The sequence below is a fragment of the Dipodomys merriami genome, unplaced genomic scaffold (assembly GCF_024711535.1).
Source record: "Dipodomys merriami isolate MVZ:Mamm:240054 unplaced genomic scaffold, mDipMer1.0.p SCAF_13, whole genome shotgun sequence".
NCBI lineage: Eukaryota > Metazoa > Chordata > Mammalia > Rodentia > Heteromyidae > Dipodomys > Dipodomys merriami.
In genome coordinates this window covers 19,887,769-19,911,825 of record NW_027202604.1, presented here as the reverse complement: position 1 = coordinate 19,911,825, position 24,057 = coordinate 19,887,769, and the positions used below count along the sequence as shown (strand labels likewise).

The window sequence follows — 24,057 nt, the reverse complement described above, 5'->3', positions numbered from 1 at the left end:
CTACCCACTAGCAGTACTATAGACCTTCCTCACCTAGGCAAGACCAAGGTGCCTAGATTGTTCCTTTGGTTCAGATGCCAGGAAAAACGGAGGTTAGAGGGAGGGAGAAATGAGGGAAAAGGGCTTCCCTAATCATGATTATGCAGGAGCATTTGAAATGGTCTGATATTAACAGGAAAGTCCCTTGCAATTGGTGCATGGATATTCTGTTAACTGAGGAGTGTTTTGAGAAAAAGAGAAACGTAAATCTAAAAGGTTTTTTGCTTGGTTTCATAGCATTAAGTCGTCAGCATTTCCCTGAAGAACTTCATGTAAACAACAATATAATCTTGTAGTCAGGGAAAACAGGGACTTGCTCAAGCTGTATTGGGGGAAGGGGGTAAGACTGCTGTGTTCAGGCATTACAGCTTTCCTAGGACCCTTCTTCCTCAACTATGCAGTGATCCTGTTATGCCTTATATTCAAGTCCTAACTTCATCCACTCCAATCTATAAGGAAACAGGAACATCAAAGGTTTTAATTCCATAACCCTAATCAAAGGGACCCAGTGTAGAAGGTAGGAAAAATCTTTTCAAAACCAGACACTCTAGGGATGGGGGTGGGAGGGAGGCAAACTGTTATGATTTCTCATCACACTTCTGAGAATTAGACTATAGACTTGCAAATATTACCTCTACCTTTCCCTAAGAAAGTCTTGAGAGATGCTCATCGGAATAAAAGCCAAGCACAGGCAAATATGGAAAAAACCTGCTTAGGAAAGTCAAGATTCTCTGTCCATCCAAGGTCCAACACAGCTTCCTACTGCCGAAGCCTAGATGGAATCAAATTGCCACACAAAACTTCAGAACCAAAGAAGTTTTACTCCAGGGCCGAAAGAAAAGAGATATTTTCTTTTTACTTAAAATTTCTGAATAGCTAGAGAATTTTAAAATAGATAACACCCTTTTCGAGTAACGTATTTTTACATCCTGTAAGAGGCCACTGTTTTCCCAAAAACTGGAGCTACAGACTAAATATTAAAATGAATTTTGCTTTAAAATTACATTTGTTGAGGATGCTGGGAAGAGAGGGGGACACGGATGAAAATAAACTGAGTCTGGAGCTGAGTAGGAGACATGGAGGGGTCCCTTATATTCTTCCGTGTATATTATTCACAACAACTTTTTAAGAACATCTTTAATAAGAATGAAAGGTGGTCACTATCATGTTTGACAACCACTCTGCTTTGATTCAAGCCTCCATACTGGCAATAAATATGTAAATAAATAAATAACATGTGATCTCACCACAGCTGAACTGCTGTTGTAAAACTGAAAAACTCAGCTGAGTGGCAGTGGTTCATGTCTTGAATCCTAGCTACTCAGGAGGGTGTGATTGTGAGGATCCTGGGTAGGAAAGTAGGGAGACTCATCTACAATTAACCACCAAGAAGTCAGAATTGGAGCTGTGGCTCAAGTAGTAGCGCCCTAGCCCTGAGTTTAAACCTCAGTACAGGCACCAAACAAACAAATTGCTGTTTCTGATTCACGAGTGGGGGAGGGAGGAGGAGGAGACTTCTGCTAGATGTTTCCCCACGCCCTGCCCAGATGAGGGAGACCCTGTGGTCTACAACAGAAACTGGAAACTAAAATACAACTGAGAACGTGGGGTGATTCTGAGTAACCAAAGTAACACGAGCTTTGGGGTGAAGAGCCCACAAAGGAGGGCCGCCCCCTAATCCAAAATGAGAATTTTTTTAATCCCTCATTTTGAATCTGTAAAAGCTTCCCAAGTGATATGTGTGTGTGTGTGTGTGTGTGTGTGTGTGTGTGTGTGTGTGAGGGGGTCCCAACACGAACTCCAGCCACCCCCCCCCTTCCAATTTCCAGCCGACCAGCAGCGCCAGGGCCGTGAGCATCATCTCTTCACTGGGTGGAGATGGATGCTGCGCCCCCTTTCCCCACCCACCCATCTCTGAACCTGTGCTCTCTCTCTTCTCTCTTTCTCTCCTCTCTCCATCCTCCGTAGAGAGGAAGTGGCCAGAGCTTGACGAGTGGCTCGGGGCGCCCCCTGAGGTCCAGCCGCGTCACAGCAACCTCGGAAAACCGAAAGCCCGAACCTCCCAAGGCTGTGTGCGACGTGGTTAACTTCGGCTGCCGCCAAAACAGAGGGCGAAACCCTGCTCCTTCCCTTCCACACACCCAACCCCGTCTTCCCGGGGGGGGCCTCCGTCCATTCGCTGTCCCTTCTGCCCCATGTCCCCAGGCTCTCGGGGGAGCTCAGGCTCGCAGCGTGGCAGGTAAGGAAAAGGAGAGCGAGAAACCGCGTCCCAACCTTACCCATCCCATTTCCTTTTTCTTTTCTTGCTTTATCTCAAGCTTTCTCAGACACCAGGGAAAAGAACATCGCGGCTGGCAACTGTACGCATCCCCAGGAAGGCGGCCAGCCTTGGAAATTGGAAATGAAGTGTTTCGCAAGATTGCCCTTCGCCGCCTCCCACGGCCCCTGTTAAAACAGTGACCCTCACAGAGGGCCCGGGGTGCACCTGGACACCCAGCAGGCCACTCCGAGGCCAAGATGGGGAGCCTAGCCGATGGGATGGGGGCGGTGGTGCAAATCCTTAACGGTGGTCTGGATCGGGGAGAAGGGGTAGCTGTTTTTCAGGGGAGATGCCTCTCCACCCCGATGATCCCACAGAAGCCGGAAGGAACCCTGGGTGGCCCAACCCCAGGCCTCCTGGGAAGAAGTGTGGACACGTCCTCCTCGCTCGGGTCCGGGGAGCTGGGTTTCAGGACGCTGACCAGAGACATCGGCGCCGTGCTGGGCACCGGAGGATGCGCAGAGAGAAAAGAGGGGTGCCAAGGAAAAGACCCGTGTCCCCCCAGATCACCCTCGAAACGGAGAAGAGGGTTCTTATGGCCAGTCTCACCCCCCCCCCACCTCCTCCAGTCCTCCTTCCCCAGGAACCAGCTCCCGAGAGGGCAGCAAGGGCGCCAGCACCGTGCGCCCAGGCGCACGACCAGGCTGGGGGAGCCGCTGCACCAAATCCCGGCGCCCTGGCGGCCGGAGGGCGGGGGGGGGGGCAGGCGGCGGTGAAGCAGGGAAAGAAACATCGGGGAAACGTTCCTTTACCCCCCCCCCCGACTCAGATAACCCTCACCTGCAAGTATCCAAGAAGTGGTGAATGAGAAAACAGGGGGGGGGATCCAAAACGGGGGATTCTCCTGTCCTCCTAGGAGTCAGGGAAGAAAGGCACCCCCATTTTTCCACCCTTTTCCCTAAGCTAGGGCAGAGAATGTGGCCTCCATCCCCGGGGAAGGGGGCTAAACAGCTTCGAGGGAGTTGTGGGGGGGGGGGGTTGCAAGCCCTCCCCGCGGGGCCGGCCCCGCACAAGGCGAGAGCGAGCGAGGCTCGGCCGGCCTCTGCCCTCGCGGGGGTCGGGGTGGGAGGGTGTGCCGGCTGCCGGCTGGAAGTGGAGGGTCGCCGAGCTACAACACCGTTACGTGCCGTGATTTATTACAGTCGTCTATGGCCAATATTGCTCCTGTCTTATAACCTGATCAGAAAGGAACCGGTCTGGGTCTGTCAGCTGCGAACAGTCTGCAAAAGGGCAAAGATGAAGGTAGGCAGGGCGCGGGAGACAGGAGAGGTTCAAATAAAAATAAAAATCCGCCCCGGCGCGAACCACAAACCTAGTCACCGACCCGACCCCCCCACCCAGCCCCACCAAGCAACAGAGGAGGAGAGAGGAGGCCGAGGGCTGAGGGAGGCGACCCACCACCCCAGCCCAGCCCCGGGAGCCTGGCACCCAGGTCCCCCAGCCCTGAGCTGGTGTGGGAGGAGGCGCCCCCGCCACCCCCTCCCCGAGACCAGAATGCCAGCTGCTCCCCACATCCCGATCCTCTGCGGCCAGCCTCCTGCTTCCATCCCCGAACACCAGCCTTCCCAAAGGGTCTGTCGGAGAGCTGCAAAGCAAAGCCCCCCTGCCCTGCCAAGAGCTCCTTCTATCCCTACCAGAGCAAGGGGACCACCCCCGGGACCCCACCATCAACACCTCACCACTCCCCTACACACACACACACACACACACACACACACACACACACACACACAAGCATCCTCTCCAAGGATCCAAGCTCCCCAGTCGCTCCACAACTCTAGCCCTCACGATGGGTGCCGGATTAGCAAGGCAAATCCCATTACCTCCCGCCTCCAAGGCCCCCAGAGCTCCCCAACCCAGAGTGGTAGCAGACCCCTGGAATACCCAACCCTCCTCCCCCCTCCCCCGGCCAGCCCTTCCTGGCTTCCACTCTTCACCCCCCTCCAACCAACCAGCCTCCCTAAATATTGCCAGAGGCAGTGAAGCAGATCTTTTCCTTCTCGCCCCCCCCCACCACCCCGCCTTGACCCTCCCCTTCACCCTCTCCGGGGTCCCTAAGATTGGCGCCCAAGCTCCGCGCCCCAGCCACAAACTCTGCCCTACCCCGTGCACCCGCGCGCGCGCGCGCGGGCCGAAGCCGGAGCCGGAGCCGGGGCCGGGTCCCCTCAAGCGGCAAGCACTCACCCGGGAAGCACACGACATAATGGAGCACAGAACTGGTGATTTTCAGGAACAAAATCCACCAACACGGTTCCAGTAACCTCCGCATGTCCGAAAACGCACATCGAAAAGAGGAACGCAGGGGGTGTGTGGGGGGGAGGTAAACTTGTTGAATAAGTTCTGGCTTCCGTGCGAGAGGCTCCGCGCAGCCCGGGCGCTTTCCGCCACCCCCTGCTCGCCGGGGGCACGGGGGGCCTCCCTCCCCACCCCCCCCACGCCCGGCGGCGAGAGTCCCGCTGGAACCCGGGAAGCCGGCCGAGCGCCCCTCCCGGAAAAAGCCTCGACCAGGAAAAAGTGGCCGGGGATGCCCGGCCACGCTGGGGGGCCGGTCCTCGCGGCGGAGAAGGGCTTGCTTTCCGTTCCAACACAGGCGAGCCGAGCGGGCAGGACGAGCAGGCGGCGGCGGTGCCCGCGGCCCCGGAGCCGGCAGGGACCGGCTAGCAGGCGGCGGCTAGCAGCCGACGATCCCCCAACTTGAGTCGGCAGCGCAGCCGGAGAGCCGGCGGGCGACGGCGGGGCTGAGCGCGGCGCGGCGCGGCGCGGCGTCTCCGGGCTTCAGGCGGGCAGCTCCTTCCAGGGCCCCGGGAAGGAAGGAGGCATGTTTGCCAGCGGGGAAGGGGAGGGCAGAGACGGGGGCCGCGGAAAGCGCCCCCCCACCGCAGAGAAACGGCCGGAGGAAACCGAGGAAAACACAAAGGCTCTCAGAGGGGCGCTGAGGCGAGGGCGCCTTCAGTCCATGCTCCCGAAAGTTGTGGCTCCGGCGCAGGCTGAGGAGAAACCGGGAGCGCGGGGCTGGAAACTGGCCATGCCTCCATACAGGAAGTAACATGTGAGCATGGATCCTGGCAGAGACTTTAAAGCCGGCGAGCGAGCGAACGAGCGAGCGAGCGAGCGAGCTGGGGACGCGCGGCGACGGGGGCGCGCGAGCTGGGGGCGCGCGGCCCGGGGCGGCCAGTGGCGGGAGCGCGCGCTCCTCGCTCTTAAAGTGGCCACGCTCCGCTCCGGTCTCGGAGGGGGGGCTGGGGGTGGGGGTGGAAAGGGGGAGTGGGTCGCACAACTCTGCCATCCAAGGCGGGCCTTGGGAGTTTGGGGCTCTGCTGGTGCCGTTGGATGCCCCTGGAGTGACTCAGGTCGGATTTTGGAGAGCGAGGGGGGGGATGACTGCCTTCTGGGGCCGGCGCGTCTTTGCCAGATTCCCGTCGTGCGAGCTCTTAAAAGACGCTGCGCTCTCCGCGGGTTTGGCGGAATCGCCTGTCGGCGTCGCTCACGGATCCGGGACTTGGGGGGGGGGGGGGGAAAGAGGGGGAGAATGGCCTGGCCTGAATCCTGGGCTGGGGGGGGGGGGGGAGAGGAGGGAGGTAGTGGCCAGCTGTCTTTTTAGAGCGTGGAGACTTCCTGATCGGTCTGACCGCCTAAGCATTGCCGCGGCGGGGCGCACAGCCCCGCGCCCCCTGCCCGGCGCATTCTCGGACTTGGGAACAAAGCCCAGCGACCTTTGCACTCAGGTTGCGTGGAATTTCTTTTTCTTCCCCCCCCCCCCACCCTTTCGCGCTTCCATTGGCGGAGTCCACCACTGAGGAGATGGGAGAAGGGGAAGATGATATATTGATCCCCAAGCTTGCAAAATTCCAGCCCAAGTCCCACCCCAGCAGTGAGGGATCCGTGGCGGAGTTTAACCAGTTCGCGATTCCTTTTGGAGACGGTGGCTGCACCCGGGCCTGGTCTGGCGGACGGCGCAGGAAGTGCTCTTACCCCCACGGGGCGAAAGCCAAGCTGCCCCGGGGGGGGGGGGAAACTACTAGTTCCCTAAGTCTCCGAAGAGGCCTGGGGGGGCGAGGGTGGGGCTGGGGAGGGGAAGGGAGAGCTGGGCTTGTAGTGAGTTTTGTCCCTAGGCTCTAGCTGAGAAAGAAGATCTTTATCGTGGAGACTTCTAAGCGTTCCCATTTTTCCGCTCTTACTTTTGTGCTAAAGGGGGTGGGGGTGGGGAGGCGGGCTTTTGATTACCTGTGTAATTAAGCCAAGGTAATTAGCCATTTGTAATTTTCGCCTAATTTTTCTGCCTGTTTTTTAAAAAAAGCGATCACCACGCGTTTTTAAACGTGTGCCTGCGGTTTGATCTCACCAGGGCGGGGTCCCACACCCACTGGAACCACCCAACCGGATTCCAGGTTTTCCAATAATACACAGATGTTCGCAGAGCTTTTCCCGCAAAACGTGATTAGGAAGCAGTTTCACACCCACATTTCCAAAGAAAGGTCTTTGAAAACTTAACGTGGGGAGGGAGGGGGTGGGGGTGACAAAGTAATAAAAGCCAGGAAGTTCCCGGGGAGGGTCCAAGCCTCTATCTTTAGCAGAGTCTAGTGACCACCTTCCCCTGGGTGGAGAATGAAGCCACTTTTGTTTGCTTTGGAATTGGAGGTCTTCCTGGTTTTGTTGGAAGCGCTGACTCCCTCCTGAGTGTTCGTGGGGACCACTTGTTCTTGGAAGTGGGGTTTGGGGTGGGGGGAGGAAGTTCCTTTGTCAGAAATTGAGATCGGTGAATGATGCCAACATACCGGACTGCCTTCTTAGAGGCCGGCTGATAAAATGGAGGGGGGGGGGTGGGCGGAGAGGGAAATCTGTGAAACCTGAGCGTCATCTTCGAGTTTCTCATCTGTAAAACAGACTCGGTAAAAGTTGCCCTCGTGCTTACTGTCTACTAGGGACTGAGCTGAATTGAATTCTTTGTGCGAACCCTTTGCTGAGTCAACACATGTATTGAGAACTTAGTAGGTATGCTAAGCATACTGTGTGCTGCAGCCTGCTTGCCTTCAAAGCTGTCAAGTCAAGTAGTTTCAGAAGACACTGGAATGGGTAAGTGGAAATCAAGGCAGCTTCTATAAGAAAATGTAACATGTCTGGAGAGTTGAATAACCATTCCTCGTGGATCAAGGGCCCCATGCTAATATTTCACATCCATTAGATATGAAACATCTAGTAGATGTTCTGGGGTCTTAGGCTGAAGTTTACCCCAAACTGATCTTGGAAACACAAACCCAGCCTCTATCAATTCCTATTAAGAAAAAAAATCCTAGCCACTAAAGAGGCTAAGATCTGGGGATTGAAGTTCAAGCCAGTCCTGGCAGGAAAATCTACCAGCCTCATCTCCAATAAACACCCAAAAAGCCAAAGGAGGAGCCATGGCTCACGTATTGATCAAAATAAGTTCAGGGAAAGTGCCCAGGCCTTGAATTCAAGCCCCAGGACTAGCAAAAAGGAGGAGGGGGAGGAGGAGGAGAAGAAGAAGAAGAAAGAAGGGAGAAAAGGAAAGAGGGTGGAGTGGGTAGGGGAAAGAAAGAAGGAAGGAAGATGTTTTATAGGTATACTACACAATGCAATTTCATCCTCATTTTACAAGAATTGCAGAGCATACATAGCTGATACTGTTTCAAGTACTGGTGGCTCAAAAATGACCAGTCCATGCCTTCACCTGGTTACAGCACATGGCCCCTCCCAGGTAGCATGGAGGATACCCAGTACAGAGCTGGTCCTGGGGGTGAGAAGGAGGGGCCTGTCCCTTGGTGGGAGATGAAAAGTCTACAAACACAAGGTGCTGCTGTTAGCTACTCATCACCCTCACAGGAGCACGTCACAGTAGTATAGCTGCATCCTTTGTTTGCAGCTGAAATCAAGCCTTCTCCTCTGGAAGTTGAAGTCCCCTTTCAAGCTCATTCCAGATATTGGCAGGTTTCAGCTCCTTGTGGCTGTAACACTGAGATCCTGGTTTTCATTCTTTCTGGCCTCAGCTAGAGGTCCAAGCCTCACGGCTCTCTCACATGATGGCATTTTACTTCATCAAAACCAACAGGAGAACCCTCTCCCATGGTCTCTTGAGAATGACTGTGCCACTACTTCTATGCCACACTTTAACCTCACCAAGGGAGTGACCACATTTGCAAGTCCTACTGGCTCTCAGGAAGAGGGAATTATATATTTAGAACGCCAATCTCGGTGATTATATTTGGATTCAGCCTAGCATAAGAGGAGATGGCCTGTTTAGAGTTCAGATGTCCCTTGATACTACAATGTGGTTACAGCCTGATAAACTCATTGTAAGTCAGAAATATTATAAGCATAATGTACAGTATTGCTTGTTTTCCCCGTGGTCCTGTGACTACCTCTCACCCGGACCTGCCCAATATCTCCAGAAAATATCAACCCAAAATCCAGATTGAAAATTATGGTTCCTACCAAATGCTGATAGCTTGCCCCTCATTGCAAAGTTAACCACACACACACACACACACACACACCACAAGTCACCATCTACACTGACTGGTGATTAAAGGCATTAGCTCTGAAGCACGTTTAGTAGGTTCTGATATTGCTTGCAGATGCATTATCACGGGCACCATAGCCACTGTATGCCTCAGTTTCCTCATTTGTAAAGTGAGGAGATAACTGCATTTACTCTTCAACTGAGAGGCACTGAAGGAATTAATATACATAAGGTACTTAGAACAGTGCCAAGTACCTAATAAGCATTTAATAAATGTAAGCTATTACTGTTATCTGTTCACCCAGCAATGTGATAGAGAGTGAACATCTGTTATTTTCCACCTGCTCAGCTTTCCTTTCTGCTAGTTTTCCTTTGTTTGAACCACCCTGCCTGGTTGTGATGAAGCCCCTGCCTTCCTCCCCCTGCCTCTACCGTCTATTCCTCCAGCTCAGCATGAACATGTGGCCCACCTTGACCATGGTCATGTGTTCAATTGGTCCAATGAGGGCCAAGTTTCCCCTTCGTTTTGCCAGACTTGAACTGATAGGAGGGCCCCAGCTTTCATGAGCCTGTCTGAGGATGAAACAGACATATTGAGGGATGCAGAACATGAGAGGAGAGTGAGAAGGGGACAAGAAACCCAATGTCTTCAAGTGGAATAAGTGAAATTAATTGATTAATGAATACAAGTTAATTAATCTTATAAGTTAATAAGATTGGCTGGGCCTATCTCTAGACTTGTCAATTCCTTGAACTAATAACTTCCTCTTGTGACTTATGTCTCTTTGAGTTGATGCTTTTTCAGGTGAAGCTGAAGCTCTGAAATGTAACCATGATAGGAACAGATAAAATATCGTCTCCCCCCCCCCCATCATGGGCCTTGAACTCAGGGCCTGGGCACTGCCCTTGACCTCTTTTGCTCAAGGCTAGTGCTCTACCACTTTGAGCCAAAGCACCACTTCTGGTTTTCTAGTAGTTAGTTGAACCTTAGAGTCTCACAGACTTTTCTGCTTGGGCTGGCTTTGAACCACAATCCTCAGATCTCAGCCTCCTGAGTATCTAGGATTACAGGCTTGAGCCACCAGCGCCCAGCTGTTGGGTGTTGTTTTTGTTTTGTTTTGTTTTGTTTTGTTTTTGTGCTAGTCCTTGGGCTTGAACTCAGGGCCTCTGTGCTGTCCTAGAGCTTTTGGCTCAAGGCTAGTACTCTACCACTTGAGCCACACTCCACTTCTGTTTTGTTTTGGTTTGATTTTTGCTGGTTAATTGGAGATAAGATTCTCACAGATTTTTCTGTCAGCACTGACTTCAAACCCAGAAAATTTCAGCCTCCTGAGTAGCTAGGATAACTGGCATGAGCCACTAGTACACTGCCCCCTCAATAGATTTTATAATTTCAGCAACACAAGCAAATATTTGAAACCTGTAACAGCAAAGAGCCCATTCTAAGTGTCTTAGATTTACATTTAGGGGAAATGTTTATTTCTGTGTAAAACAAATTAAAATTAAACACAGTTTACCTGTTCTGAAAAATAAATGTAACATGGAAAATTTAAAGACCTCTGATATTAACATGTGTTACATATATGCCCTATATATAAGGCCTGAAGGAAAATGAACAAGTTAATGGTTCTGATGTACCCTATAAAAAGTAGGCTTATGTAATGATAGCCAATAGGACTGATAAGACTCTTGGTTACCAGTAACAAAAGCCCATGTACCAAAGAGAGCAAAGAAAGGGAAGTTATTGATTTATAGGACTGCTGAGAAGCTCAAGACTTCAAAAACTGGGTCCAGGACCTCCAATTTTTCCTCACATTCTCCTAGCTGTGCTTTCTCTAGTTTTTATAGTTTCAACTGCACAGGCAAATGCTTGAGAAGCAGTATTTCCTCTTGTTGGTGATTTCTGTTCTTGCAAAGTTCTTTTCCAGTGCACATATTGATGCCCCCAAAATGCATTCTGATTCATCTTCATTGGATTCTGTATCCCTGCCTGGATCAGGATATTGGACTCAGCCAAACTGGCGATTGAAAGAGGAGAAAAAGGATCAGTAAGAAAATTCTTGACCTCTGTCAAGGGCAAGGCACCAATGGATCACTTGTATAAACCTAACTGCTCAGGCAGCTGAGATCCAAGGATTACTACTTTTTGAACCCAGTCCAGGCCGACAATCTTCAAGAATCTTACCTCCAATAATAAACTAACAACAAATCCAGGATTGAAGGGGTAGCTCAAGTAGTAGATCCACCTGTACTCAGAAAGGACCAAGCATGAGGTCCTGAGTTCAAACACACACACACACACACACACACACACACACACACACACACACGCATGTGCACATGCACGCTCTTAGTCCTCCTTCTGTTCACATAGTTTTGATGTGGCTTAGAAAGCACTGACTCACGAACTTGAAGTTGTGGTAGAATCACCTGTAATCTGCATTTCATGTAAGTTTTTGGGTTTTGCTGCAGTGGATGTCAAGGCACCAGCCTCTGACATTAATTTTATTTTATTGTAAAGGTGATATACAGAGGAATTACAGTTACATAAGTAATGAGTACATTTCTTTTCAACCAGTGTTACCCCCTCCCTTGGATTTCTCCTGCTCCCCCCCCTCAGGTTGTTAACGTTCATTTCCAACATAGGGTCTAGCAAGGATTGCTGTTGCATTGGTTCACCCTTTGTTCCATCATTTCTGTGACTCCCCTTCCCTTCCCCAAATCAGATATTTGAAAAAAGGGGATACTAAGGCACGATGAGGTTAGGTAATTAGTTGTAAAGCTACTAAGGACTCGAGAATAAGATAGAGACTCAGTTTGTTGGGGTACCTTGGGCTTAGAGATTAGCCCTAACACTTACTTTCCAGATCTCCAAGATAAAGTTGATGGCAAACCACAACATCTTGGACCATGTTGAAAGCTCAGAATAATCTGTGAACAAGAATCACAAGTGAATAAGAATCTTCACTGTGGCACTTCCAACTGAAATATTTCCAACTATGGGGGAATCAATTAAGTTATATAGCCATTTAATAGCTTATTACACTGCCATTCACAAGGATTATTTTGAAATTATTTAAAAATCTCAAACAGTTTTCCAATAGCTATAGTAATTCTTGTCACAATAGCAGAAAAAAAGGTGGGGGAGGGGAGTTCAAAAAATCATGCACTTTGATGGACTGGGAAGGTGGCTCAGTTGTAGAGCACTCGCCTTGCATGCATGAGGCCCCCTTCCTCAGCACACATAAGCAAAAAGAAAAAAAGCCGGAAGTGATGCTGTAGCTCAAGTGGTAGAGTCCTAGCCTTGAGCTGAAGAGCTGAGGGACAGCGCCCAGGCCCAGAGTTCAGGCCCCAGGACTGGAGCCCCACCCACCCCCCAAAAAAAACAAGCACTTAGAAAAAGCAATGGATTTGGTTTTCCATTTAAGATTCTCTGTTAGTAAAGATAAGAAAGAAACCTCCTTTTTGTTGTTGTTGTTGTTTTGCTTTCTTTTGTTTTTCTGAAATGGCTTGTTTTCCATGTATGCAATGGCTCTGTAACTAGTGCCCCTCAAAAGCAAACCAAAGGCTGGGCTCTGGTGTCTCACACCTATAATCCTAGCCACTCAGGAGGCTGAAATCAGAAGATCCCAGTTCAAAGCCAGCTAGGGCAAAAAGTTCATGAACCTCTTATCCCCAATTAAGCACTAAAAATACTGGAAACGGGGCTGTGCCTCAAGCGGTAGAGCACAAGCCTTGAGCAAAGAAAACTCAGGGACAGGGTGCAGAAATTGAATTCAAGCCCCAGGACTGGCACACACAGGAAAGAAAGAAAGAAAGAAAGAAAGAAAGAAAGAAAGAAAGAAAGAAAGAAAGAAAGAAAGAAAGAAAGAAAGAAAGAAAGAAAGAAAGAAAGAAAGAAAGAGGGAAAGAGGGAAGGAGGGAAGGAGGGAAGGGAAGGGAAGGGAAGGGAAGAGAAGAGAAGGAAGGAGGAAGATTTAAATGCAAAGTATGTATTGGCAATTCTAAATGCTACTAAGCATTCAGCAAAATGGATATTCAGGTGTTGCCAGGGGAATGTAGGTTGATATAGACATTCTAAAACACAGTTTGTCAGTGTACTAGTCAGATGTTTATTAACAAAATATCTGAGGTTGGCTGCTTTACAAAGAAAAGTTTATTTTGGTTTTAGCAGTTGCGAGGTCTAGAGGTTTCATTTGGTGATGCCTTCTTGCCAGCAGTCTCAAGGAAGCACAGAGCATAATATGGCAAGAGACGTGTGTGTGTGTGTGTGTGTGTGTGTGTGTGTGTGTGTGTGTGTGTGTGTGTGTGTGTGTGTGTGTGTGTGTAATATGTCTACGTGGTCTTCCCCCTTCTCAAGCCATCAGGATTCAGTCACAGGGCCTCTACACTAGTAACTTTATTTTTGTTTTTAGTTTATATTTTACCAGTACTGGGGCTTGAACTCAGGGCCTTACACTTCCTCTTGGCTATTTTTGCTCAAGGCTGGTGGTACTCTACCACCAGAGCCATAGCTACCCTTCTGACATTTTGATGGTTCTTGGAGGAAAAGTCTCTTGGATTTGGCTGCCCAGGCTGGCTTTAAACTGTGATCCTCAGACCTCAGCCTTCTGAGTACCTAAGATTACAAGTGTGAGCCACCAGCACTTGGCCACTCTAGTGACCTTATCTAATCCTATTCATTTCTGTTAGTGTCCACTGGGACTCAGCCTAGTGAGATTAAGTTCTACCCTCTTAATACTTCACATGGCAGTTATATTTCAGCATAATTCAAGGGGCCAAATCAAACTCTACTCATAGCTATCCATACATATCAAGAGCCGCAAAAATCTTGGCATCTTTTAGCCAGTAATTAAACTTTTAGAATACTAGTTTGCTATTATTAAAACAGAAATACTCAGATAGGAGTCCCTCAATAATACTTATAAAGATATTTCTTGCAAACAAATCTTCATAATAGCAAATTATAAACACAGAACAACATGTTGGGAATTTTGCATGATACCACTACAATATGTTGGAAAGCTCACTATCAATATAGTAAATTGGTCATTGCCCAGCCATTGAACTGATGTTCAAGACAAACAAAATGCTTGTCTTATTGTGTAAGATAAAAATCCAGACATAAATGTAAATAGATAGCCCTAACTTTGTAAAAAAAAATGCATAATTAAATGATAAGAAGAAAGAACACAAAAAACACTTAGAATAGTTATATCAGGATGGTTAAATTGCCAGTGATTTTTATTTTCTTTTTTTTTTTTTTTTTGGCGGTTGTGGGGCTTGAACTCTGGGCCTGGGCGCTTGTCCCTCAGCTCTTCAGCTCAAGGCGAGTTCTCTACCACTTGAGCTACAGCGCCACTAACGGTTTTCTAGTGGTTTATTGGAGATAGGAGTCTCATGGTCTCTCCTGCCCGGGCTGGCTTTGAACCTCGATCCTCAGATCTCAGCCTCCTGAGTAGCTAGGATTACAGGCGTGAGCCACCGGCGCCCGGCTTTATTTTCTTCTTTAAAACTCTTGTGCTTTTAAACTTTTCTACAATGAAACTTCGAAAACAAAAACATTTACTTTGGAAATTTTCAGTTTGTTGCCCTAATAAAGTGCCTTGAAATGTGTGTGAATGGAAGACAGTTAGTCAGAAAGTCAAAGAACAAACTCTGCAGCTTTATAATACACTTAATTCTTATTCTTAGGTGAAAACATGAAGTTCATTATTCAACCAGCTCTTTTTACAGGATTCTTAAAATTCTAAACACCATCAGGAGAATACTAAGAAATGAAATAAAGCCAGGCATCAGTGGCTCGTGCCTGTAATCCTAACTTCTCAAGAGTCTAAAATCTGGGGATTGCAGTTTGAATCCAGCTGGGGTAGAAAAGTCCATGAAACTCTTATCTCCAGTTAACCACGAAAATGACTGAAAGTAGAACTGGAATTCAAGCGGTAGAACCCTAGCTTTGAGCCCAAAAGACTCAGCGACAGTTTCTAGGGCCTGAGTTCAAGTCTCAGTACTGCAACACATACACACACATGCACACATGCATGTGTGCATGTATGCATGCATATATATAAGCACAAAGGAATGATCACTTACAAGATTAATAATCTTACAAGAGAAATTATTTGAAAGGTGATATTTTGTATTACACTTACCACATATTTTGGTGGATTTATTTGAACCATAAGTACAAAGAGTTGCATGTCATTATCTATATATTTTTTTCTAAATACTCATGCTATTTTTCTTTTTCCTTTTTTTCTTGCCAGTCCTTGTCAAATTGAGTCCTTCAATACATAATAAACATAATATACCATAACCAAATGTAGTTTTTCCCAGGAATATTGATCTGATACAATATTTGAAAATCAGTCAATATCTTCTGTCATATTAGTAGACTAAAGAAAACTCCACAATTATTCCAGTTAAAACAGGAAAAGAATGTGACAAAATTCCATATCCACTCATGATGAAAAACATCTCAGCCAACTAGAAATATAAGGGAAGTTCCTTAATCATGATAAAGTCCACCTAAGTTTTAAAAACACACAGCAAGTCTCATACTTACATGTAAAAGACTGAATTATTAACTTTCAAAACTGAAAACAAGTCAAGGAAATCAACTCTCATAACTCTTTTTTGTGACATTTTTCATTGGTATTATAAAGATGATGTACAGAAGGGCTATAGTTATATATACCTGACATATAGTTATCTATCAAGTAATAAGTACATTTCTTTTTAGACAATGTCACCCTTTCCTTCAGTTTTTCCCTTCCATCCCCACCCACAAAGTTGTATAGTTCATCTTCAACATAATATCTAGTGAATGCCACTGCTGTATTAGCTCACCCTTTGCCCCTCCACTTATGGGCCTCCCCCTTTACTCTCCCAAAGACAGATAAATGAACAAAGAGAAAACAAACAAAAACCAACGAAGAAAAAATAACCTCGTGTTTTCATTTCCTGGAGTTCATTTTGATAAATATTCTTTTATATGATCAGAGGTACACAGGCATTGCACCTTTTTGTTTTGCTCTGACAAACCTATTATAAAGAATAAAAGATAATGTGTTGCAGGAGGCATGGCTCAAGTGGTAGAGAGCCAGCCAAACAAACAAGCCAAGCTAAGCCTGAGGACATGAGTTCAAATCCCAATACTGCTAACAACAACAGAAACTTTCAAGGCATAGATTTAAAGAAAACAGTTATCTTTCCCTAGCCATAAAAGAAATGCAAATCAAAACAACATTGAGATATCACCTCACTCCAGTTAGAACGGCAAAAATCTAGAACTCTAACAACAACAGATGCTGGAGGGGATGTGGACAGAAAGGAACCTTACTTCATTGTTGGTGGGAATGTAAACTTGTTCAACCACTTTGGAAAGCAGTATGGAGGTTCCTCAAAAGACTTCACATAGAACTCTCCTATGACCCAGCAATCCCACTTCTGGGCATTTACCCAAATGTTTACAAACAAGACCACACTAAAGCTACCAGCACAACTATGTTTACTGCAGCATTATTTACCATAGCTAAGATATGGAACCAACCCAGATGCCCCTCAGTAGATGAATGGATCAAGAAAATGTGGTATATATACACAATGGAATTCTATGCCTCCATCAGAAAGAATGACATTGCCCCATTTGTTAGGAAATGGAAAAACTTGGAAAAAATTATATTAAGTGAAGTAAGCCAGGCCCAAAGAAACATAGGTCCCATGGTTTCCCTTATTTGTAATATCTAGTATATGTATGAGTCAAGCGGAAAAGGTCAGATAATGTGATGTCAGGAAAATGAACCCTTAGATATGTATTTTAATGTTTTTTTCTTTCATGCATGTGTTTCTAACGCATTTATAAGATTATCTCTTTGTTGCTTTGTATGTCCCTCCCCCACAGTATAACCCCTGCTTTCACTATATTTGATGTCAGTATAACTTGTGGAGGAGATGGGGAAAAACCAGTTGTTTAAGGATACAGGTGGACCTGTTGCAACAATGAGAAGTACAAGTTGTCATGTCCAAAACGAGCTTTACAACGTCGGTGCGGGGGGGGGGGGGGGGGCAGGAGGGAGGGAGGGAGAGAAGGAGAAGGATTGGGGGGAGGGGGGAGGCTGGGAAGGGATGTGAAGGGTAAACAAAGGAGGAGGCTGCAATGCATGGTAAGAAATGTACGCATTATCCTGCCCATGTAATTGTAACTCCTCTGTACAGTACGTTCACAAATAAAATTAAATTAAATTTAAAAAAAAAGAAAACAGTTATCTTATTGAAGATATGTATCTTGAATTTTTTAACTCTCAAAACTCAACAGTTTAAAAGATAAGCAAGGAAAAATGGGCAAAAATTCATGAACAGACACATCATTAAAAGGGATGTACAGATGAAAAGCAAGCTCAACATCATAGTCCCCTATGGAAATGCAAGCTAAAATCACAAGAAGATATCACTACAGTCCCAGTTATACAGTTTAAAGGAAAGACTGACAATACAAAGTGCACTGGGTAGGGTAAATGGAATTCTCACTCGGAATATAAAGATGGTCCATTCAGGAAAATTGTGGGCTGTTTCCTGTGAAGTTAATCACACATTTGCCATTTGCCAGTCAATCCCACGTATATGTACTTACCCAAGTGAAATTTACCCCAGAAAGAAGGCCTGTCTTGACTGGGTCTAGCAACTCCAGTCATAATCACTGGAAATAACCTAAGTGTCCTTCAGAAGGAACATGGGTAAACAGGGGCACATTAATCAGTAGAATATTACCCACCAATACAAAGGTAATTATTAGATAAATTGCAGTTTTCCCCTGGGGAGAAGCCAGTCAATTTCTGTGACATTCTAGAAATGTTCCACAGAATGTTCCATTTCTGTAGCAGTCTAGAAAAGTAAAACTATAGATACAAAACAGAAACATTTGTGTCAGCTATGGGTGGGGTAGAAGCCTTTGAGGGGTGATAGCATTGTTTTAATATTGATCGTGGTTGTACCTACCCGGGTATATGCATGTGTTATAACATACATCTATGCACCAAAGAAAATTCAGCATGTAAGTTTAAAAAACATTTTCTAAAATGGGCCTGGTGGTTCAATCCTGTAATCCCAGTGATTCAAGAGGCAATGTTTGTAAGGGATTCAAGTTTGAGAATAGTCTGGGCAAAAAGTATGAGGCCCTATCTGAAAAATAACAGAAGGGGCTGTATGGCTCAAGTGGTAGTTTGCTTACCAAGTATTAGGCCCTCCTTCAAATCCTTCCCCCACAAAAAAGAAGACCCTGACTTCAAGAAGAGCTGAAAGAGCCTTTTTTGGACTGGGGACGTAGATCAGTAACACAGCACTCCCCTTGTGTATGTGTTAGGCCCTTTGTTTGATTCCCTGGAGATACACACACACACACACACACACACACACACACACACACTCACACACACACACACACAGAGGCTCTACCGATTTTTTTCTCTCTTCCTCTAGGCTCAATTTTGTCTCAGACTCTCTGTCTCTCTCTATCTCTATCTGTGTCTCTCTCTGTCTCTGTCTGTCTGTCTCTCTCTCTCTGTATATTGGTTGGTACTAGGGCTTGAACTCAGGCATTGTCTCTGAGCTTTTTTGCTATGGCATAGCTCCATTTTTAGATATTTTGTGTGTGTGTGCCTAATTGAAATAAGAATCTCACAGGCTGGGCTCTGGTGGCTCTAGCTTGTAATCCTAACTACTCAAGAGGTTGAGAGCTAAGGATTGAGGTTCAAAAGCCAGCCTGGACAGAAACAACCATGAGATTTTTTTTTTTTGGTCGGTAGTAGGGCTTGAACTCTGTGCTTGGGCGCTGGCCGTGGGCTCTTCAGCTCAAGGTGAGCACTCTACCACTTGAGCCACAGTGCCACTTCTGGTTTTCTAGTGGTTTATTGGAGATAAGAGTGTCCTGGAGTTTCTTGCTCCAGCTGGCACCATGAGATTCTTATCTCCAATGAAGTATCAGAAAACCAGAAGTGGTACTGTGGCTCACAAAGGTAGAGTGCTTCCCTTGAGCAAAAGAGCTCAGGGACAGCACCCAGGCCCCAAGTTCAAGATCCATGACTGACAAAAAAGCAAACAAATGGAGTCTCACAGACCTTCCCATCCAGGCTGGCTTCAAACCATGATCCTCAGTTCTCAGTCTCCTGAGTAGCTAGGATTTCAGGCGTGAGCCACCAGCACCCAGCTTAACTACATGAGTGACATCCATAAACTATAAATTTGTCCATATATAAAGTATATTTATCCATAAAGTATAAATTCTTTTAAACCAAGAATTCTGCCTTCTTGTTTCCTCTAGCTTCCAACACGCACACATACTCCAGCACACAACAGAGCTCCTGGCTACATCCATAATACAGTGAGGAACAACTAAAGCATTCATAAACATGCTTAGAAATCTAGACACTTGTGTGAAAATCAAAAACCTCCAAGGTACGTGATGTCACGTGGCTCCACAACCACCTCAGCAGCCATGTTTCTGTTCAACCTGGCTTCTCTACAGAATAGCTAGGTTTTGCAACGACAGCAAATCAATCATTACATCATCATCCATCACACCTGAGCTCTCCGTAATGAAGGTGTCTTTCTTCTCACGTTAGCAATTTAGGTGGGCGAAAGAGCCATAAAGATGTATGACAGAAGCCCCGAGAATTGGATTAAATGGGGTTAAACAAGATTCCATTTTCTAAGTCCCTCTTTTGCTGCAGCAATTTTGTTGATCCACAGAATGAACAGCCCAATTGTTTGCAAATTCTTTTTCTTCAAACTCTCAGAAGAAAATTGTATCAAAATTGTTTTGTTGGGTTTTTTTTTCTTCTTCTCTGTTATTGGAACCACAGAAAGCTGGGAACAGCAACCCATATACAATGACTTGCTTATTGTAAAGTTATTAAAGGAAATACTTTATCCACCTAAAATCCTAAAAGGGGACAGCTCTGGGCTCCAGGTTAATGGTTTTAAAGTCACACAGTTTTGGAGTACTGGTTGCCATGGTCAGCAAGGCCTCTTAAGACTTGATCCCTACCTCTCCACCTCCCTGTTGCCTTCTGCTCTTCTCTCTGGGCTCCTCAATGCACCTCTGTCTATCTTGTTTTTCCGCTTTGATTTTGTTGTTGTTGTTGTTCTGAACACTAGGGCTTGACCTCAGGGTTTGGGTGCTATCCTTGAACTTTTATGCTCAAGACTAGCACTCTACTGCTTGAGCTACAATTCTATTTCTGGCACTTTTCTGGTTAATTAGATATAGTAAGACTTGCACAGACTTTGCTGCCCATGCTGGTTTCAAACCTCAGTTCTCAGATCTCAGCCTCCTGACCAGCTAGGATTACAGGTGTGAGCCACCAGCACCTCGGTACATCTGCCTGTCAGACTTAGTCCCTGCTTGCTTCATGTTGGGAGCAGCTGCCCAGCTGTCACGATAAGTGTGACTAACATGTGGAGTCAGGTTACTCTTTGTTGTGGGGCTTCCTGTGCACTAAAGCATTTTTCCTAGCTTCCCTTGCCTCCACCCACTACACCCTTATGGCAAATTCTTCCCACGTCAGCAATTTAGGTAGGCAAAAGAGCCATGATAACCAACTGGGCCCTGGTAGTTCATGCCTGTAATCCTAGCTACTCAGATGGCTGAGATCTGAGGACTGCAGTTGGAAACCAGCCAGGGCCGGAAAGTCTATAAGATTCTTATTTCTAATGAATCAGCAAAAAGCAAGGACTGGAGGTATGGCTTATGTGGTAGAATGTCTGCCTTGAGTGGAAAAAGTCTAGGTCTTACAAGTTCAAGACTCAGTACTGGTGCCGCGCACGCGCGCGCGCACACACACACACACACACACACACACACACACAAAGACATGACAACAAGAATGTCTACATACACGGCTTAATGTTCTAATGTTCTGGGGAGCAAAATATGCCCAATCTCAGGTTTGTCTTCGCTGGAATTATTTTCAACTGTTTTTCTCCCTTTTTGGAATTACTAGGAAGTACAAAGCAGGAACTCTAAACTTGAGCTCATACCAAGCTCTTTTTGCATTGGCTAATTTTTAAAGTAAGGTCTTATTTTATGCCAACTCTGCCTGGCCTGTGGTCCCATCAGGTAGCCTCAGTGACATCATCATATCATCTCCCATAGCCATTGTACTTTCCCAGTAGTGGTAACAGGAACATGCTACCATATTCAGCCCTCGGTTGAGATGGGGTTTCCAAAGCTTTTTGTTTTTGTTGGTGGTGGTGGTGGTTGTGGGGCTTGAACTCTAGGCCCGGGCACTGTCCCTCACCTCTTCAGCTTAAGGCGAGCACTCTACCGCTTGAGCCATAGTGCCATTCCCGGTTTCTCTGTGGTTTACTGAAGAGCAGAGTCTCAGGGACTTTTCCTGCTAGGGCTGGCTTTGAAGGGTGATCCTCAGATCTCAGCCTCCTGAGTTAGGATTACAGGTGTGAGCCACCGGTGCCCAGCTCAAAAGCTTTTTGCTCCAACTTGAACCACAGTCCTCTGTTATCCATCTCCCAAGTACCCAGGCTTGAGCCTGACTTGAGCCACAATACTTGCATTTCCTCAACTCTTGCTTCCATTTTCACTGTGCCAAGCTCTGCTTCTGGTTTCTTTCTTTCTTTCTTTTTTTGGTCCGGTCATGGGGCCTGAACTCTGGGCCTGGGCGCTATCCCTCAGCTCTTCAGCTCAAGGCTAGTGCTCTACCACTTAAGCCACAGCGCCACTTCCGGCTTTTTCTTTTTGCTTATGTGGTGCTGAGGAATCGAACCCAGGGCCTCGAGCATGCAAGGCAAGCGCTCTCCCACTGAGCCACCTTCCCAGCCCCTCTGGTTTCTTTCTTAAATCACTGCCTTTCTCCTCTGAGTCTGAGCGTCACGCAGTCAGCAACCTCACATGTCTGCATTGCTCTGAGCCCCAGAACCCAGAACACCCACTGCATACAATATGTTCAGTTAATGAACAAAAGAGAATGGATGGTTTTGCACCCATGGCTTTTAACAGCTCTCTCATTATCATTGCTGTTGCACAGTTTTTGTGTTTGTGGGTCCTGGAATTGAACCCAGGGCTTCCCACATGCTAAAGTGCATTCTACCACTGACACACACCCTGAAGATCTACTTCTTCATCTCCATTTTAAAATTGCACAGTTGGGCTGGGAAGGTGGCTCAGTGGTAGAGCGCTTGCCTTGCAAGCCTGAGGCCCTGGGTTCGATTCCTCAGCACCATATAAGCAAAAAGAAAAAAGCCGGAAGTGGCGCTGTGGCTCAAGTGGTAGAGCACTAGCCTTGAGCTGAAGAGCTGAGGGACAGTGCCCAGGCCCAGAGTTCAGGCCCCACAACCGGACCAAAAAAAAAAAAAAAAAATTGCACAGTTGTGGGGAGTGACTCAGTGATAAAGTATTTGCCTAGCAAGCAACAAACTCTGGGTTTTATCCCAAGCACAACTAAATCAACAGAGATACCCACTCTGTATCCCTACCTTGCACTTGGCAGGTGCTGAAAATACTAGAATAACTTCTCAGATCGACCCTGCTGCATTGCTTCCAGGATTCGTCTAATAGCATTCCTGGGGACTGAGTGGTGTTTATATCTTTTTTACTCAGTGTCATTGAATAAACACCAGTCCATCTCACTGCCAACTTAGCCTTTTTTCCCCTCTCATTTCTCCCTTTCATCCTTTGTTTTGCAGGCCTTGATTAGACCCTAGAGATAGGGAGATAAGATTTCTGATCTCAGAGTCTTTATGACCTACCACTAGGGACAGTGTGTTGACAATGAATGATAACACAAAGTTAGTATTTGCGTGATGAACTAGGAAAATCCTGGTGGATCCCAGGCTTTGAGAAGTGTCCACCTCTGTGAGCTCATATGATAGTTGATTATATAGATAGTTCCCCACCCTTCTAGGTTTTCACGAGACTTTACTGTTTTTTATCTCTTTACTTCTGCCTACAATGCTGAGTGTGGTGGGTTTTTTGTTTGTTTTGTCAGTTGTGGGGCTTGAACTCAGGGCCTAGGCACTGTCCCTGAGCCTCTTTGTACTCAAGGCTAGTGCTCTACAACTTGAGTCATGGTACCACTTCCAGTTTTTGAGTGGTTAATTAGAGATAAGAGTCTCACTAGGACTTTTCTGCCTGGGTTGACTTTGAACTGTGATCCTCAGATCTCAGCCTCCTGAATAGCTAGGATTACAGGTGTGAGCCACCCATTCCAGGACATGGCCAACTTTTGTCTGACAACATAAGGAAACAATAAATACACATTTTTTTGTGTGTGTGTGTACACAAAATAGAGAGGGTCTTTCTTCATTTAGTCACAGGATGTACAAATTTCCAAATTCCTCTATAAGGCTAACACGAAGGGATCTGAACTTGTTGTTTGTGAGTTCTGCTAACTGGAGAGTTTATTTTCTGTACCTGAAGACAGATGTACCTCTCTTGATGGGGTCTGTACTGAGTGTTGAAAGTCAGGGTAAACAGAAGACCTGAAGAGATTGGGGGCCACGTAGGCAGACAGAACCATCAGAGGAGTTTCACTTCATGGTAATCACAGAAACACGTGGTGCTGGCTGTGATTTATGACATTATAAAGACGATTAAGCCAGAGCACTGGGGCAAAGCAAAGTAGCTGGGATACCCATCAGAGGTAATGAAGATGGGAAGTTAAGAAACAGCCCAGGTCATGGATAACCTCAAATTCTGCTTGGCTTAGCAGAGTCTGATGCAATGCAGTGGAATAGACAAGCTGCTCTCAGAAAACTTTTCCTCAAATGCACTGATCTGTGTAGGTTACACCAGAAGATCAGCCACAAGGCCAAACATCTTGGAAATGATCTAGCATCAGTGGGAAAAGACTCAACACCCAGATGGGGCTTTCTGTGCTGTTGACATCTCCCAAGAACCTGGGCTAAAGCTAAGGCTGTTATGAGAAGGAAAAAGGCTCAGAGAGGTAAGCTAGTTTCTGAAAGTTACACAAGTTAGAAAGTTGTGGCTGTAGAATTGAATAGCAGTTCTTTCTACCACCAAAGTGCATGATCTCTCTCTCTCTCTCTCTTTTATTTTATTTTTTGTAATATTAAGGTTTGAACTACAACATTGCTCTTGCTAGATGGGTACTCTACAACTTCAGTCACATCCTCAGTTCTTCTTGCTTCAGGTTTTTTTTTTCTCTTTTTGGTAATAAGTTATATTTATGCCTGGGCTGGCCCGGAG

At 46.7% G+C, this 24,057-nt stretch overlaps 1 protein-coding gene across 3 annotated transcripts in view; it reads right to left on the bottom strand.

The window, feature by feature from the left end:
* Ptprg (protein tyrosine phosphatase receptor type G) overlaps window positions 1-5,094 on the bottom strand; it is a 693,584-nt gene extending 688,490 nt beyond the window's left edge. The window contains exon 1 of one of the 3 annotated variants that reach the window (XM_070018858.1): window positions 4,544-5,094. In XM_070018858.1, the coding sequence (XP_069874959.1) occupies window positions 4,544-4,628 (85 nt within the window). In that variant the 5' untranslated portion in view covers window positions 4,629-5,094. The remainder of the gene's footprint in view (window positions 1-4,543) is intronic. The other 2 variants (XM_070018857.1, XM_070018856.1) reach the window with 2 other exon arrangements.
* Window positions 5,095-24,057: the final 18,963 nt, after the last annotated feature.